General features: G+C 40.6%; 2 protein-coding genes across 10 annotated transcripts in view; both read right to left on the reverse strand.

Moving 5' to 3' along the window:
* Positions 1-1,847: 1,847 nt before the first annotated feature.
* Positions 1,848-7,212, reverse strand: c28h15orf61 (chromosome 28 C15orf61 homolog). 3 transcript variants are annotated; one of them, XM_059952996.1, is made up of 4 exons: positions 7,015-7,152; positions 6,436-6,609; positions 4,277-4,615; positions 1,848-2,160 (listed from the first exon to the last, which is right to left on the reverse strand). In XM_059952996.1, exons 2-4 carry the CDS (start codon positions 6,449-6,451, stop codon positions 2,033-2,035), a joined length of 483 nt encoding a protein of 160 aa, XP_059808979.1. In that variant the 5' UTR covers positions 6,452-6,609; positions 7,015-7,152; the 3' UTR covers positions 1,848-2,032. The 3 variants fall into 3 exon arrangements, with proteins under 3 accessions (XP_059808979.1, XP_059808977.1, XP_059808978.1); XM_059952994.1 differs by lacking the exon at positions 6,436-6,609 and having other exon boundaries at positions 1,867-2,160; positions 7,015-7,210; XM_059952995.1 differs by lacking the exons at positions 1,848-2,160; positions 6,436-6,609 and adding an exon at positions 2,180-2,422 and having other exon boundaries at positions 7,015-7,212.
* A 6,666-nt stretch (positions 7,213-13,878) lies between these two features.
* iqch (IQ motif containing H) overlaps positions 13,879-19,196 on the reverse strand; it is a 185,769-nt gene continuing 180,451 nt past the window's right edge. For 4 of the 7 annotated variants that reach the window (XM_059953000.1, XM_059953002.1, XM_059952997.1 and 1 more), the window contains one exon: positions 13,880-17,528. In XM_059953000.1, coding sequence (XP_059808983.1) covers positions 17,433-17,528 — 96 coding nt within the window. In that variant the 3' untranslated portion in view covers positions 13,880-17,432. Of the gene's footprint in view, positions 17,529-19,196 lie in introns of all 7 variants that reach the window. The other 3 variants (XM_059953001.1, XM_059952999.1, XM_059952998.1) reach the window with 2 other exon arrangements.

Below are 19,196 nucleotides of genomic sequence, written 5' to 3' on the forward strand. Positions count from 1 at the left end.
GTTGCAAGAAGGAATCAAAAATAGAGTGCAAATCTAGCAGATTGGGGAACAGAACCCAAACTCTGCTGTTAATCTAATTTTACAAATGGCTGATAATAGGAGGGAAAGCTTTAGGGTTGAAAATATTTCCAGATATATTAAGTGTAAATGCTTAAAATATGGAATAGTGTTATGCTTAAATGAGTCTTTTGTTGTTTTCATCTATCACCTCCCTACCTCTCTTGGTATTTCCATCCTTCCCTCCTCCATCTGCCATGAATCCCTCTTCATCTAGATCCATCAATCACTTGCCAGCTTTTGCTCCACCCCTCCCCTAACCTCTTATAGCAGCTACCTCCTCTCTGCTGTTTTAGTCCAGATAAAGCACTCTGACTGGATACACGAGTGAATCTGCGGATGCTGGAAATAAATAAAAATACAAAATGCTGGCAGAACTCAGCAGACCAGACAGCATCTATGGGAGGAGGTAGTGAATGACATTTCAGGCCGAAACCCTTCATCAAGAGTGAAGTAACATGGGACATGGGGTGGTCGAGGGGGGGATAAGAAGTGGGGGGACGGATGAAGTAGAGAGCTGGGAAGTGATAGGCTGAAGGGAAATAGGCTGGGGGAAGGTGGAGAATTATGGGAAATAAAAGAGAACGAAAGGTAGGGCTGGGAGTAGGTTATAGTGAGGGGGGAAAGAGAGAGAAAGAGAACCACACTAAAATTATAGATAGGGAGGGGCAGGGGTATCGATGAAGGTCTGTGAGTTGAATGTTCATGCCAGCAGGTAGGAGGCTACCTAGGCAGGAGATAAGGTGTTGCTCTATTGACCTGCGTGTGGCCTCATCTTGACAGTAGAGGAGGCCGTGGACAGACATGTCGGAGTGGGAGTGGTCTGTGGAATTGAAGTGTGTGGCCACAGGGAGATCCCGCCACTGCTGGAGGACTGAGCGCTGGTGTTCGGCAAAACGGTCTCCCAGTCTGCGGCGGGTCTCCCCAATGTATAAATGGCCGCATCGGGAGCACCGAATACAGTACAACACCCCAGTTGACTCGCACCTGAAAGGACTTTCTGGGGCCTAGGATGGTGGTGAGGGAAGAAGTGTGGGGGCAGGTGTAGCACTTCTTCTGTTTGCAGGGATAAGTGCCTGGAGGGAGGTCAGTGGGGAGGGATGGGATGAATGGACAAGGGAGTCGCGTAGGGAGCAATCCCTGCGGAAAGCTGAGAGTGGGGGGGGAGGGGAAGATGTGGCTGGTGGTGGGATCCTATAAGAGGTGGCGTAAATTACGGAGGATTATACGTAGGGTGATAGGTGAGGACCAGGGGGACTCTATCCCTGGTGGGCTGGCAGGGGGATGGGGCATTGACTGTCCATTTTTGACTACCCAACCTACTGAATTCCTCCAATAGTTTGTGGGTTTTTTTTGCTCCAGATTACAGCGTCTGTCGTCTCTTGCACACATTAAATAATAATCTTACACTGAGGCAACAGGATGGGTAGCGCGAGGGCTTGTGATGAAACAAACTTATTTTTGAATCTAAGCAAAGTGTTTGTTTTACATTTTGCAGGAGTGATGGAGTTGTTTCACATTATCCAAAACTCTCAACTTAATCATTCTTCCGAATGTCCAGTGGCATAGAATTTATTTACTTTGATAGGTCAGACTATACACCAAGTGCACTTCCAAAAAAATAACAGTTATCAAAGGGCATTCTTCCCTTTCAGTGTAATGATCTGAGCTACAGAAGATTATCACACTCTCTGTGAATTTCATACTAGTTTTAAGTAGGTTTTCAAGTTGTTGCTGCACAGATGTTAGTTGTGTTGATTTACAAGGATACAACCTATGGTGATACATTTAGATTTTATTTTTGGTGAAATTAATTCCAATAGCATTTACAAAAATATATTTTAAACAAAGGGCATAGTTGCCTTTTATATATTAAAGAAATCTGCAGGCTACAATTTGTTTCAGATAAATACTTTATTTTTCAGTTATTGCACTAACTCAGTGAATTCATGATTAATTAAATGCAGGATGATATTCAGTGTTTGGCTCTTAAATCTTCCTGGTAGAGAAAGTAGATATTCACTGGGCCAGAAGTGGTGTGAACAACCTCGGTGACACTGACGAAAAACCATGCACCAATCCCATAGGCCAAACAGGGGATACCTGTATGATTTACATTTGGAAAAACAAGTTATTTTGTATGCAAATGCACTGAAGCTTGCATAATTCTTATTCATCTTAATTCAAATATTTACCTCTTCAGAAACTGTTGAATTATCGGTCGATTCTGTAAATTTGAAGCTTACATTCCTTGACAGGTTCCTGAGCTTAACTGGAATATAGCCTAGAATGCCATAGCATATGTTCTTACTTCACAGAACTCCATAATTCTGGTTCCAGTTCCCTTGTGCAACTTCCCCTGAGGCTTGAAGGGAAGCAGTAGGTACATAAGACCATAAGACATAGGAGCAGAATTGGGTCATTCAGCCCATCGAGTCTGCTCTGCCATTCCATCATATCAGATCCTGGATCCCACTCAACCCCATACAGAACCCCACGGCCTTCTCACCATATCCTTTGATGCCCTGACAGATCAGGAAACTGTCAACTTCTGCCTTATATATACGCACGGACTTGGCCTCTATCACAGTCTGTGGCAAAGCATTCCAAATCCTTTACTCTAAGCCTAAAAAAATTCTTCCTTACTTCTGTTCTAAAGGGTCGTCCCTCTATTTTGATGCTGTGCCCTCTAGTTCTGGATACCTCAACCACAGGAAACATCCTCTCCACATCCATCCTATCTCTAGTCCTTTAAACATTGCGAAAGTTTGAATGAGATCTCCCCACATCCTTCTAAATTCCAGTGAGCACAGGCCCAAAGCTGCCAAATGCTCCTCATATGTTATCCTCTTCATTCTTGGAATCATCCTCATGAACTTCCTCTGGACTCTCTCCAATGACAACACATCCTTTCAGAGATATGGGGCCCAAAACTGTTGACAATACTCCAAGTGCGGCCTGACCAGTGTCTTATAAAGGCGCAGCATTATCTTTTTGCTTTTAGTCCCTTTAAAATAAATGCCAACATTGAATTTGCCTTCTTTACCACTGACTAAACCTGTAAGTTAACCTTCTGGGAGTCTTCCACAAGGACTCCTAAATCTGTACCTCTGATGTGTTAACTTCTTCCCCATTTAGGTAATAGTCCTCACTATTGTTCCTTTTACCAAAATGCATTATCATACGTTTCTCAACACTGTATTCCATCTGTTGCTTTTTCGCCAATTTGGCTAAGTCCTGCTGCAATTGCATTGTTTCCTCAGCACTACCTACCCCTCCACCAATCTTTGTATCATCCACAAACTTTGTCACAAAGCCATCAATTCCATTATCCAAATCAATGACAATGTGAAAAGCAGCAGTCCTAATACTGACCCCTAAGTCACTAACAGCCAACTAGAAAAGGCCCCCTTTATTCTCACTCGCTACCTCCTGCCTGTCAGTCATTCCTCTATCCTGTAACACCACAGAATTTTATCTTGTTAAGCAGCCTCATGGGTGGCACCATATCAAATACCTTCTGAAAATCCAAGTAAATGACATCCACTGCCTCTCCTTTGTCCACCATGTTTGTTACTTGCTCGAAGAACTTGAACAGATTTGTCAGGCAAAATTTTCCTTTACAGAAACCATGCTGACTTTGACTTATTTCATCATCAGTCTCCAAGTACCCCAAAGCCTCATCCTTAATAATAAACTCCAACACTTTCCATACATCAGTTCTCAGTACCTGGGCTTGGTCAGGGAGATTCCCCTCAGACTGCATGATCTGAAGCAAGCAGGTTAGGCTGAAGACAATGGAACCATGAGAATTGACTTCATGTGGTGCTCATAAAGAGCACTATAGAAGACTTTGATGAAGTGTGGTTTATTTTTCAGAATTTGCACACTGCATTTCTTTGCATGTTTCGAAGTACATTTGACAAGTTTCTCTCCCTCCTGCTGACAAAATAGTGTTTTGCAATTGGATTTCTAGGCATTTTTGTTCTCTATTATTGAATATTCTCCATAAAATAAAAAAAACGCTGCTTTGCATTTTTTTAATCTTATACATATTCTCAAAACTTTCAAGTTCACACCTCTTAGTTTTTTCTCTTGTCTTCAATGAAATAATCTTGAGCACCATTCTATAACTGAAGAATGCTAAACCAATGCTACTTACATTATGATCTTTACAGTCTGAAAGTAGCACAAGAGACTTCAGTCTCCTAATACTTACCCAGGTTAAGAACTTTCAGTGCAGTGAAAAACTTGTTTTGTGATTCCAGGTTGTATTGGGGTGCCAAGGAGCAGTGGTACTTGATGTATGGGAAACAGCCTGTCCTTAAAATATGATAATTGATTCCTTTAACATTCCAGTTAAAATATGAGAGTCCAAACTGATCATTTTCCACAGAACTGTATTTCACAAAGTATGATGTCCAATAGGGGAAGTTTCTCTGAAGTAAATGCTGTGTTAGGACATCAGATGCTTTGGGCTTCGCAATCCTGGAGCCAAAGGAGTGAAAGATTATCTGCAGTAGGGCACTGTGGATCTTCTTCATTACTACAGCCATTGCTGTGGAAAAAGGTTTCAAAGTTAGCAAAGTTCAAAGTAAATTTATTATCAAAGTACATACATGCCATCATACACTACCTTGAAATTCACAATAGAACAAAGAGATACAGTAGAATCAATGAAAATCTACACAAAAAGACTGACAGCCAACGTGCAAAAGAAGACGAACTGTGTAAATACATTAATGAACACCCAAACAAACAATTAATACTGAAAACAAGACTTGTAGAGTCCTTGAAAGTGAGTCTGTAGGTTGTGGAATCAATTCTGTGTTGTGAAGTTATTCACACCGGTTCAGGAACCTAATGGTTAAAAAATTGACCCTGGTGGAATAAGCCCCAAGGTTCCTGTACCTCCTACCCAATGGCAACAACTAGAAGAGAGCATGCAAAAAAAATTCTAAAAGAACACAGTAATTTTTAAATATGGATTTATCTTCAGAGTAGATTCTACAATGGAAAGTATCAGAAATTAATGGGCACTCAAAGTAAAACCAGAGAATGTAGACAGAGAATATCTTCATGCAGTACGATCATTATTGTGAGCAGTTATTCCAGACGTTGACAACAGAAATTCAGAGGATGCCTCAATAAACTGAAACTGCATCTCCGCAACTTCTCTAGTTTACCGAAATATGGTAAATATGGAACTGAGTTTACTTGGTGTAATGATCTGAGCTACAGAAGGTGATCACACTCCCTGTGCATTTTTTTTTTACAAGTTTTAAGTAGATTTTCAAGTTGTACTGCACAGATGATGGTTCTGCAACTATCAGAATTTGATTTACAACACAGATTTGGAATGATAAAACCTATGGCGATACATTTTATTTTTTGGTGAATTTAACATGAAAATTAACATAAAAACTTACTGAACAAACACAGGACAAGCAAACATCAACTACTGGCCACTGGCATGTTTTTTCAATACACATGGATCTGATTATTCAAACTAAATGATAGTTTTATACATGGAATGAACCTGGCTGTCAAAAAGCCATCTAATTGATTGCTTCCATCTCTTGAGCTGTGGATTGTAGATCTAAACGCACAGCAGGTTACATCAAACAAAAGTATTTGGCTTTTTCAGCTGGATAATCAGAGTTTACAGGACAGGATAAGTGCATCTTGGACTTGGATATACTCCCAATGTAGATTATATGCAAGTCAATAAAATATAGAGTTCTGGATTCTTTATCCTTTGGCGGTTCCAGCAATTTTTTTTAGTCTTTGATTTATTTCAACAGCCACAGTATTTTGTTGGGAACAACACGCACACACAAGATGCTGAAGGAACTCAGCAGGTCAGGTAGCATCAATGGGGAGGAATAAACAGTCAATGTTTCAGGCCAAGACCTGCTCAGTTCCTCTAGCATTTTGTCTGTGTTGCTCAAGATTACAAGCATCTGCAGAATCTCTTGCTGGAATATGGAGCAACAAAGAACTTGCTGGAGAAATTCAGTATCTGTGAGGAGCGAGGAACTGTTTACGTTTTGCATTAAAACTGCATCAAGTCACAAAGTGTCCGCCATTCCTTTCCTCTCACAGATAGTGCTCAACCCACTGAGTTCCTCCAGCAAATTATTTGTTGTTCAGTCTTCAATTCATTTCTTAATGGATTTTATCAAATTCATGAGGGAACAATTGGAATAGACAATAGACATTAGGTGCAGGAGTAGGCCATTCGGCCCTTCTAGCCAGCACTGCCATTCACTGTGATCATGGCTGATCATATACAATCAGTACCCCGTTCCTGCCCTCTCCCCATATCCCTTGACCCCACTATCTATAAGAGCACTATCTATAAGAGCTCTATCTAACTCTCTCTTGAATGCATCCAGAGACGGCCGCCACTGCCTTCTGCGGCAGAGCATTTGTAGAAGTAGGAACATTAGAAGGTCCTGCAGCCCCTTCAACCAACTCTGCCATCCATCCCATAGCATCGCGGTCAATCTGACAAGATGAGTAACGTCATTGGATTCAGTGGCACTGGACCTGTAATGAAGTGAGAGGACAACATCTCCAGTGTTTAAATCTTTAAAACTGCACATCAATAACATTCACTATTCTTTTCTGTACACTGGGCACCACGTCTGCCAAAAACCAGACGCCAAATGCCAACACTGCTCCTTGAATCCAATAATTATTTTAAAAAAAGCTGCACCCAAGGTATCACAAATGTGCCATCTCTACAAAGCAGATTACTATAAGCAAGCCCTGACAAAGTTTTCATTGGCATATTTCAAAGTTTTTTAATTTCATGATTTTTGTACGTTTAGGCGAGAGTGTCAGCCTGCCTCAATGCAACTACGGAGGAAATATTTTAACGTGATGATTGATTTTTCAGCATGACGGAACCATCGTTAGCCCGGACCTTGTGGGGTCATAACCTTCCTTTACCTCTGGACTCTGCTTCCTGCTCTCTCGCTGTGTGTCCTGGGCCGGCGCTCCTGACGCCGGTCGCAGATCTCCAACTGACCGGCAGACCGTTCACCCCATAACCGTCTCCTCGGTCCATGAGCCGAGGCCTGCCATACCCTCTACCCCGTTGCTATGACAATCCCGTGCCCTCCGCACTCATATTCCCCGCAACCGCGGCATCACCGCGCGTTGGTTCCACAGTCTGTTGGTTCCTACCGCCTCCCACCCCAGTTGTTGCCGGTTCCAACAGTTGGTAGACAAAATCAATTAGCATTTAAAACCACTGTAGCAAACGTGCTCCTTGTTGAACTAGCATTTCTCTTTGACAAAATCTAACGATTGTCGATTCTTTTTCAAAAACAAAACCATTGATTTACATTCAAACTGAAATCAAATTGAGAAAATTGGCATTTTCTGGTGAAAATTGTTCAGCTTTTTCCAAAAGGTTTCGATTTTAGTGATTAAACTATTTCAAACTTAACCAGTTTTATGATTTTATATAATAAATACTAAATATTTTGAATATTTCGTCGATAAGTTCATCGTTTGGCACTATGGAACTCTGAAGCATTTTGTTCAGAAAGCACATAAATATAATGTGTATTGTTCAAGATTCCCAGCATCTGCGGGAATTCGTGTTAAATATTTTAATTTATTTGTTTGCAAAAGTAATTAAATTCGACACCCAAACAACTAAATTATATTCTCAAACTTTTTTTTGAGAATGGGGTTGGCGTGGGAAGTAAATCTTTAGAATTCCATTGGACATTGATTCAAGATTCAAGATTGTTTAATATCATTTCCCGTATACAAGGAGAACGAAATAATTATTACTCTGGATCCGATGCAGCCCAAAATAAAAACACAATAAATCAAAGTTAAATTTAAATTTATTACCTAAGTACATATATGTCACCATATACAACTCTGAGATTAATTTCCTGCAGGCGTACTCAATAAATTCATAATAGAATAATAATCGTAATGGAATCAATGAAAGAACGCACCAAATTAGCCTTCAGACTGTGTAAACTGTACAAACACAAAAAGAAAGAAATTTTTTAAAAAGCAATAAATATTGAAAACATGGACGTGAGTCCATAGGTTATAGGACAAGTGAAATTGAGTGACGATATCCCTTTTGGTTCAAGCTGGTTGAGGGGTAATAACTGCTACTGATCCTGGTGGTGTGAGCCCTGAAGCTCATGTACCTTCTCCCTGATGACAGCAACCAGAGGAGAGCATGACCTGGGTGGTGGGGGCCTTTGATGATGGTGCTGCTTTTCTGTATCAACGCTTTGTGTAGATGTGCTCAATGGTGGGGAGGGCTTTACCCATGATAAATTGGGCCGTAAATAAATATAAAGGTAGTTGATATACATAGATTGACTGTATGTCCATGAAGTGACACTAGGCACAGGGGCATCTGTACAGAAAGTGACTGATGGGAAATGATAAAGTAATGATGGTTCGGGGTGTGGAGGGTTGGATTAGTGGATGGAGGTGTTGATCAGCCATACTACTTGGGGAAAGTAACTGTTATTGTCTTTGATGTTCCTGGCGTGGATGCTACTTAGCCTCCTCCCTGATGGGAGTGTGTAAAAACAGTCCATGAGCAGGGTGTCTGAAATCTTTCATGATGCTGCTGGGCCTGTTCTGGCACCTTTCTGTATATATGTCCTTGATAACAAGTAGGCGGGTGCTGGTGATGCTCTGGGCGGTTTTGACTACCTGTTGTAAAGCCTTCCTACCCATCACAGTGCAGTTTCTGTGCTCTTAACTGCGCATTTGTAGAACAATATGAGTATAGATGTGCATTATCCTGCTCTCTTCAGCCTCCTCAGAAAGCATAGGCATTGGTGAGCTTTCCTGATAATAGGTGTCAGAGGTAGTCTTTTTAAAATTGATAAAAATCAATTTTTTTACACAGTTAATGGATGTCTGATAATAGATTTTTTTCACATAGATTGAGGGAAGTGCCTAGAACACATTGCCAGGGATGGTGGTAGAGGCAGATACATTTGGGACATTTAAGGGACTCTTAGATGGGCAAATTGATGACAGAAAAATAGATGGTTATGGACAGTGAAGAAGGGAAAGGTTAGACTGACTGTGGAGAAGGTTAAAAGCACAACATCATGGACTGAAGGTCCTGTACTGTTCTGTGTTCAATATTCTATAAACCTTTTGGTTTGCTCGGCTTCATGAAATGTTTTGTGTACAGTTTTGAATACTCCTTGCCTGGAGCCACTAACTTCATACTGTTAGCCATATAACTGACAGTAATAGACTCTGTATATACAGCACGGATATTTCCCTCAATGGATGGGACTCTGCTGATCATCCACCATCCATTTAAACTAATCTGACAGATTGATCAATAGCCTCATCTTGGGCCAAAATGAGGCCATCCCTCAGTATGGAGGAGCAACACCTTATATTCCATCTGGGTACCCTCCAACCTAATGGCATGAGTATTGATTTCCCCTTCCAGTGAACAAATTCCACCCCCGTACTTCTTTTATTCCCCACTCTGACCTTTCATTTCTTCTCACCTGCCTATTACTTCCCTCTGGGCCCCCTCCTTGGCTTTCGGCCCAAAACTTGAACTATTTATTCCTCTCCATAGATGCTGCCTGATCTGCTGAGCTCTTCCAGCATTTTATGTGTGTAACTCTGGATTTCCAGCATCTGCAGACTTCCTCGGGTTTGTAATCCTACATTAATCCCATCTTTAGTCTTCACCTGATTCTTCAATTTACCTACAAACTAGTGATAATTTACACAGGCCAATTAACCTACCAATGCATGTTTATGGCATGTGGGAAGGAGCTGGATCTGCTGAAGGAAATCCATGTGGGTCACAGGGAGAAAAAGCAAACTTCACAAAGGTAGCTCTGAGGTAGGGATTGAACCTGGTTTCTTGTGCTGTGAGGCAGCAGCTGGACTAGCTTTGTCAATGTGACACTCTAATGAAACCTTGATGTACCATGTGGACATTTCATCCAACTCATTGACGTAATTGGTAATTCTTTACCTGGTATTGTCCCTTAGGAAGTTAAAGGGAATGCTGAAATTCACTAGTTTACCTTCACTCTGTTTCCCACTATAAAATGTTTCTATAGGAGCAGAATTAGTCCATTTGGCCCATGAAATCTGCACTGCCATTTGATCATGGCTGATTTAATTTCCCTCTCAATCCCATTCTCCTGCCTTCTTTCTAATCTTTGGCACCCTCATCAGTCAAGACCTATCAATCTCTGAATGTACCAAATGACTGAGACTCCATGGTCATCTGTGGCATTGAATTCCACAGATTCACCACCTTCTGGCAAATGAAATTTCTCATCTCTGTTCTAAAGGGATGTTCTTCTATTCTGAGGCTGTGTGCTCTGGTCCAAGACTCTTCCAAACATCTTCTCCATGTCCACTCTATCTTGGTTTTATATTATTCGGTAAGTTGCAAGGAGATTCCCCCTTATTCTTCTGAATTTCAGCAAGTACAGGACCAGAGCTATCAAATGCTCCTCATATGTTAACCCTTTCACTCCCAAGAGCATTCTCTTAAACTTCTACTGGACCTTCTCCAATATCAGCACATCCTTTTTTAGGTTTGGTCCATGATGGCTCACAATCATCCATAAGTGGTCGGATCAATGATTGTAATTCACACAATGGGAAGGAGCAGTGCTGTACTTGGCTGTAATGTCAATAGAGGAAAATATCCCTTTCATCCCTAATGTTGACCTTTCACTTGGGCCTTCACAGGGCAGATGTAGTATTTAATTTATCTTGCACTCATTCACACTTGCCACTGAGACATCAACTGTGGTTCCAGATTAAAACAAGTCAGTAACTAACAAAGTCAAGATTAATAATAATTCCCATGGTGAATAAACTAGTTACCATAAAAGTCTAATAACTGACTGAACTCATGTAACACACATAAAATGCCAGAGGAACTCAGCAGGCCAGGCAGCATCAATGGAAAAAAGTACAGTCGATGTTTCGGGCTGAGACCCTTCATCAGGATGGGAGAAAAAAAGATGAGGAGTCAGAGTGAGAAGATGGGAGGAAGAAACACAAGGTGATAGGTGAAACTGGGAGGGGGAGGGGTGAAGTAAAGAGATGGGAAGTGGATTGGATTAGTGAAAGAGATACAGGGCTGGAGAAGGGGAAATCTGATAGGTGAGGACAGAAGGCCATGGAAGCAAGAAAATGGAGAAGAGCACCAGAGTTAGGTGACAGATAGGGAAGGAGATAAGGTGAGAGAGGAAAAGGGAATGGTGAAGGGGGGGGGGGTCATTACTGGAAGTTTGAGAAATCGATGTTCATACCATTAGGTTGGAGGCTACCCAGACAGAATATAAGGTGTTGCTCCTCCAATCTGAATGTGGCCTCATCATGATAGTAGAGGAGGCCATGGATTGACATGTCAGAATGGGAGTGGGATGTGGAATTAAAATGGATGGCCACTGGTAGATCCCGCTTTTTCTGGTGGATGGAACATAGGTGCTCGGTGTTGGGTCTCACCAATAAACAGGAGGCTACACCAGGAGCATTGGATACAGTAGATGACCCTGACAAACTCACAGGTGAAGTGTCGTCTTGCCTAGAAGGACTGTTTGGGGTCTTGAATGGTGGTGAGGGAGGAGGTATAGGGCAGGTGCAGCACTTGTTCCACTTGCAAGGATAAGTGCCAGGAGGGAGATCAGTGGGGAGGGACAAATGGAGCAGGGAGTCGTGTAGGGAACGATCCCTGTGAAAAGCAGAAAGTGGGGGGGGGGGAAGGAAAGGTGTGTCTGGTGGTGGGATCCCATTGGAGATGGCAGAAGCTACAGAAAATTATGTGCTGGACGTGGAGGTTGGTGGGTGGTAGGTGAGGACAAGAGGAACCCTATCCTTTGTGGGGTGGCAGAAGGATGGGGTGAAGTTAGAAGATCACGAAATGGAAGAGATGCAGTTGAGGGCAGCATTGATGTTGGAAGAAGGGAAGCCCCTTTCTTTAAAGAAGGAGGACATCTCCTTTGTTCTGGAATGAAAAACCTTATCCTGGGAGCAGATGTGGTGGAGATGGAGGATTTAAGAGAAAGGGTTGGAGTTTTTATAAGTAGCAGGGTGGGAAGAGGTAGAGTCCAGGCAGCTGTGAGAGCCTGTGGGTTTATAATAGACATCAGTGGATAAGCTGTCTCCAGAGATAGGGACAGAGAGATCAAGAAAGGGGTGGGAGTTGTTGGAAATGGACCAGGTAAGTTTGAGGGCAGGGTGGAAGTGGAGGCAAAGTTGATGAAGTCAGTATGGGTACAGGAAGCAGCACCAATGCAGTTGTCAATGTAGTGTAGGAAAAGTGGGGGAGTGACACCAGTGTAGGCTTGGAACATAGACTGTTTCATGTAGTCAACAAAAGGGCAGGCATAGCTAGGACCCATGTGCGTACCCATGGCTACACCTTTAGTTTGAAGAAAGTGGGAGGAGCCAAAAGAGGGTGAGGACAAGATCCTCCAGATGAAGGAGAGTGGTGGTGGAGGGGAACTGGTTGCATCTGGTGTCTAGAAAGAAACAGAGAGCTTTGAAGCCTTCCTGGTGGGGGATGCAGGTGTATTAGCTTTAGAACAGTGGTCTCCAACCTGAGGTCCATGGTTCCCTTGCTTAATAGTATTGGTCCATGGCATAAAAAAGGTTAAAAACCCCTGCTTTAGAACAATGCTGTGCCCTGTCACTGTCCTACAGATAGCTAGCTGTAATCCAGCTAAAAATGATTTTGGTAGTTTTCTCTTAATAACTTTTGTATATTCATGGTCTTCTAAAAGTACAATTTTGATTCAGGTATTAGCAGTTGAGGTGTACAGTTAAGATTAGCTTGGCTAGGTTGACATGGTAAAAAGGAATTGGAGGTTAATAGGCAGTACTAATGGTGATTAAGAGTATTTGCACATTTAAAAGATAAATGATAACTGTGACTCAGTGATCCTTTTCCACATTGCGACTTCTATGTATATCCTGCAATCTGATATCAAGCTTAAGCAGAATGTTGACATCCACATAGGAATTGTAGGTCACCTTCATTCTTTGCCATTGTACCTTGGAAATAGTACTTGCCACCATGCAAGAGATCAGGCTAACTTACACAAAATGCTGGAGGAACTCAGCAGGCCAGGCAGCATCTATGGAGGGGAACAAACATTTGACATTTTAAAGGGGAAGAAACCAAAATATGAAGGTGGGGCAGGGGAAAGAGTGCAGACTGTAAAGTGATAGGTGAAACTAGGTGAGGAGTGTTGTGTATTTAATGTTTAAGTGATGTTTGAGAAATTGTGTAAATATATTGTTTGATTAAGCATTCCTGTTCGTTTAAAATAATTCCTATGGGTTATATGTATAAATACGTTTAATTGCATATGTCATCACAGTACCATGTGATATGTGTGTGCCTCGCTTAATGACAAAGTTACACCTGCCTTCCCAAACTCCTGTGTTTTCTTTTAATTAGTTTAATGTTTTGATGTTATAAAACATAACAAAGGGGAAAATGAGTGCGTGGGGAAGGGGGATGAAGCAGGAAGTTGGAAGGTGATAGGTGGAAGAGTTTAAGAGCTGAAGAAGAAAAAAATTAATAGGAGAGGAGAACGGAGCATGGAAAAAAGGGAAGGAGGGGGGCACCTGAGGGAGGTGTTGACAGGTGAGAAGCAGAGAAGGGACGAGAGAGGAACCAGAGTGGTGAATGGAGAAAATGAGAAGGGGAACAGGGGAAAAATGACTGGAAGTTAGAGAACATCGATGTTCATGCCATTAGTTTGGAGAACAGACTGCTCTGTTTATATAGCACTTTTCACAAATTATTACATTAGAGATGCTGAAATATTGTTTAAGAAAGTATTATGTTGTAGAGTAACACAGTGATAACTAAACTGTGAACAGCAAAGTTCCACACCAACAGATAATCAATCAGACACTTTTAATAATGTTGGCAGAAAAATAAAATGCCTGTGAAATTTGGGAGCACTCCATTGTTGCTGTGGAAATACCAGGGTCTTTTATTTCACCTTAACAGAGTTTCAGCTTAATTGGAATCTAAAAGGTAGATTTCCTTCCTAGAAGGGCAGTAACACACCCAATGGGTCTCTGTGACAACCCAATAGTTTTGTGACCATCATTTCTAATTCTACCTTCAAAGACTGAATTTATTTAATTGGTTGAATGTCAATTCTATGTCTGCAAATATCCAGTGACAACAGCCCTGGCCTCTGAATACAAGTCTAGGACCACGCACTGTGTTCCAATACTATTATCTATGGAAGCATGAACGATTATAGATGCTGGAATCTGGAGACACAGCTGTCAGCAACACAAGGAACAAATAAGTAATCAGAACTAATTTTTCAATTCATTAATTATATATATATTTTAAAAGCTGTCACTGTCAAGAATCATGAAGGTATGCGACAAAGTGTCATTTCTTTAAAGAATCTTGTTAAACATCTTTAATCTTTAAGAAGGTACATGGCAGAGTTTCTTTTCCTTTTCCAGTAGTATGTGGAAAACCATGATAGGCTTGTTGGTAGAGTAGCACAATAATGGGAACAGGACTCCAGGTGATCACCTGATTTAAAAAACTCCAGTGAATACATTTCACAGGAGCTCCAGATCTAAGGCATCTATGTAAATTGGGTAGTGCTGGTAATTATGATCAACTGTAATCAAGGCAGAAGAGCACCTTGTTCCAATGGAGGACAATTGACAACAATGTGACTGCAAGGTTGCTGAATCTTTAAATACATTTAGTTCTGTTGCAAAATCAACGTTTCAAATTCATGAGTAAGATAGTAATAATAAATCTAATTTAGAAAAACACTAAAAGGTCAGTCCACTAGAACATAACACTGAGCTTAATATTACTTTTATTAAACATAAATTACATTTTTGATATTAGCCTTTGCAGAGTGGTTATCTATGCTCAAGACCATGGCTACTAATTGAAAGTCTTAGGAGCTCAAGTCAGAATTGCCATGAAGGAATGTACAATAAAGTTCAGGTAATTAGAATGGTTCGTTCAGGGAAAAGGGTTCATTTGTTGAGGGAACCACTCAGTAATTTGTTGTTAAAGGGGAACTCTGTTCATCTGAATTGCTGCATAATCCTGAACATTATTACAAACTTAGCAAGCTTGCCACCATCTGTCAGTCAGCATTGATTTAGATAATCTGAACTTTGAAACTGCTTGTCAGATGCAGCTATGTTGTGAGGCATCTTTTATCTGGCATGTGGAAGCTGTACAAAAAATATTTGCTCTATGCTTTTATCTAACATAAAATATTACAACATAATTGACAATTGTTAAACATAGTGTAAAATACTTTTTGCATTAGTTATATGTTAACTTGGTGAGTATGTTCAGTGCCTGTACTTTCACTGGACATGTCAGAACTTCGGTCCATTCCCATCTGCCTGTTAATGCAAACTGCAGTTCTATAGCTATTTAAATGTTGCAGGATTTCTTAATATTGGGAGCCTGGTAACTGGAACTAGTTGTTGCTGTTGTTGTGAGTTTGGATGTGTCTTCATTCATTAATGTAAATAGTTAATAGTATCATCTAGTTATACTGCTAGGAAACTGGTTTGAAAAGAGCAAAGAACCTTGATTGTTTAAATGTATGCATTTTGTTTAATGCAACTCAACGAATTTTTGGTGGTGAGAAAAGGAGACCTAAAATGAAATGTTAATATTGTTTATAGTCTCTACAAAATGTTCTACTTCTTCTGGTGGCCATCAGGGAATGAGAAAGCAGCTCTGTGAATTTTCCAGATGAGACTTTCTGATCTAAGGTGTAAATCTGATAACTACTGCGGCAAAGAGAAAAACTAAAAGTTTAGCCTGCTAGAAATTGAAGGAATTGGGAATACATTCCATATAAAATACAAGCATTAATATTCTGGTTGCCATGGTCATTTTAACATGAAAGATTGGTGGTCTTGGTAAGGTGGCAGAAGGGGCAGTTGATGGTTGGTTTCCACCTTCAACAATAACACAGAAGCTAGGTTGTCAAACTGAAGCATTGAAAATGCCACTGAACAATCCAAATAGGATCATCTGTGTTTCTTCCTTGTTATAATTACATGAATAATACTGTAATTCAGAAGAAGAGAATTATTGTGCAATATGGTAATTGGCTGACTAATTATAAGGTTTGAAAATGGTTGTGATAGTGGAATATTGTAATCAGGTGAATAATTAATAGTTTGTGAAAGATGTATATTGTAAAATATGTTAATAAGATGGATAGAGTATATTCAGGCCAAGTGATCTCCTTGTATTGGTCAAGCGAGTATTGTATCTTCTCTCAAGATATGTTAATTATCTACATGACTTTCCTTAAGACAGATTCTTTATGAGATCAGTAGAGGTGAGGTTGGTTAACCCTTGCAGGAAAGGGGTGGCGATTCATATACTGAGACCAAATAATTGGCAGAGAACAATGATTCCTCTGCTGCTGAGGCAATGAATGATGTTATCTATACAAAACAGTAGTTCAATAGTAGGCATGCAATGACAGGGAGGTGCATCTTTGAGTGTTCAGGTAAATTTGAGGAGCAAACCAAATGTGATAGATCTCTGTAGAAATGGCATAGTTTATACCATAAAGCCTCCTTCTGCTTGTTGTTTAACTTACACTATCAATTGCATTGTGTGGTATTAAAGCCCCAATATTAATCTCAATAGCTTGTATAAGGATAAAGTGAAACATTAATTACTTGCAGGACATAATCTTTAGTGAGTGTGCCCTTGTATAAATATTGAGTGTGGACTAGTCCATGTATTGAATAAATTTGACAGCACAATTGATTGTGGGCCACACTGGATTGCTCATGAGTGCAGAGGAAGATTTACAATATGAATTGTTTCCTCAGTTCTTTTATCGTTCTAAAGAAACCCAGCAACAAACCTGGTCATAGCAACTATTTGTAACTTTGTGTTAGGATGCTCCAGGAGTTGACCCATTTATTATTGTATCAGTTATTCATTTATTTTAGACTAGTTTTCCGCATATCCTCAAAGAGCGAGCTGGAAATAGATTACTCACTTTGGGATTTGGGGAAGATGAGAAAACATAGAAAATACATTATTTCTTATTTACAACAGAAACCAAATTATTGTTTACCTCAACTTCATCATTTTAGTTGCCATTTTTGAGTATGTTTTAAATATTTCTACTAATATTCACACTGAAAAGCAGATTCTGTTGAATATTTCCTTTGCTTCCATGGATACAAAGCTGGACCAGTGAATCACATTTAGACTTCATTTTGGTTTGCTTACAGTAGTGTAGGTTTCCAGTGAGATGGAACTGGAGTTAAGTAATTCATAGTCAAATATCTATAGTTCTCCTGAATTAGGTTCTTCATGTCATAGCTTCTATTGGAGGGGCTGAACGATCTTCTTTGGACTTGTTCACTATGGTAACTCCAAGAATTACTTCAATATCTTTAATTGCCGCCTGTAAAAATAGACATGTATAAGCTGATTTGTCACACTGTATACACAATGTTATATTTCTAATACAAAAGGCATCAGTAAAACCTTCATTGTATAATTTATTCCTTGCGAAACCCTTATCTACACTTTCTTGCCCCGTATTGATCTTGAAGAAATCAAGGAATTAGCCAGACTGGACAGTCCCTTCCTGAATCCCATCAGCTAGGGATAATTGGGCTGATTGTAACACATCTAGCATTGTTTTGGGAGAGAAAAAAAAGCAAAGTAATACTGCAAATGAAGATCAACATGTACTAAACTAAATTATTATTTTTCACAGATATGCATTGAAAAAAAAACAAACTTAAGAAGAAAACAGGCTGGACAAAATGATCTGGTACCAAAAGCCCATTCTGTCCCAGATAATGCAACCTGTTCACGCCGTTACTTGCTTTTCATAGAGCAGCCTTGCCATCACCTGTAGAGGCAAATAAAACCTACCTGAGGATAAACCTTCAGGCATTTCCTGATGAATCCCCATTAAGTTCCAGAGGAATATAATGGCTATTCTATTCATTTTCTCTATAGTTCTGCTACTGCAACATGTAGTAGTACCCCCAAGGCCACCATTACCAGGGTTGGAGGTTTATGCAGACAGGTCTTAAGACCAAAGGTCAGTCTGCAGGTCTGGATGTTGGACTCGATTTATCTCGGAGAATGGAGGACAAAGACCAGTGACCCCTGTGGTCAAGGAGCAGGGTCAGTAAGCGTTGAACACAAAGGCTGGTGACCCTCAGGGATGACAAGTCCTGAAGTCAGAGGTCCATGTGGGGCAGGGACCAAGGTCATTTGGCAGACCACAGGTCTGAGGTTGGTCAGCAGTGTGGATATTGGACTCCACAGATCACCAAGAATGGAGGTTGAGTTGGTAGGTGGCAAGGACAACAACCATTGACACTTGTGGTCAAAGACCAAGGTCAGTGGGCCTTGAAAACGAGAGTTGGTGGTCTTCAGGGATAGTGAATCCCAAGATCAGAGGTTCAGAAGCCCAAGGTCATCCAGCAGATCTGGAAGTTTGAGGATAGTTGGAAAGTGTGGATGTTTGACTTCAGTGATCCCCAAAGATAAACATTAGGTTCACAGAAGACCTGCATCAAGCAGTGAAAACTTGAGGTGTTTTTCTGTGCAAACAGTCACCTCTGTGATACCTGAGAGTCCTGAAGGCCAATACACACAGAATACTGGAGGAATCAGCAATTCAGGCAGTATCTATAGACATGAATAAATAGTCGATGTTTCAGGCCGAGACCCTTCATCAGCCATTGCTTCTTTCACTTCAACATCTGAAGGTCAACCTCTGGGGCTCAAAGGTGTTGTAGATAGTGATAAGCATATTTTAATTTAGTACTGTAAATAGTGTGTTTTATGAAGTTTTGAATATTGCATAGTAGTGTATTATTGTGATACTGTAGTCATTTAAATAAACTTTTAGAAACATAGAACATAGAATAGTACAGCACATTATAGGCCCTTCGGCCCACATTGTTGTGCTGACCCTCAAACCCTGCCTCCCATATACCCCCCCCCCACCTTAAATTCTTCCATATACCTGTCTAGTAGTCTCTTAAATTTCACTAGTATATCTGCCTCCACCACTGATTCAGGCAGCGCATTCCATGCACCAACCACT

This window comes from Hypanus sabinus, chromosome 28, assembly GCF_030144855.1.
Source record: "Hypanus sabinus isolate sHypSab1 chromosome 28, sHypSab1.hap1, whole genome shotgun sequence".
Taxonomy (NCBI): domain Eukaryota; kingdom Metazoa; phylum Chordata; class Chondrichthyes; order Myliobatiformes; family Dasyatidae; genus Hypanus; species Hypanus sabinus.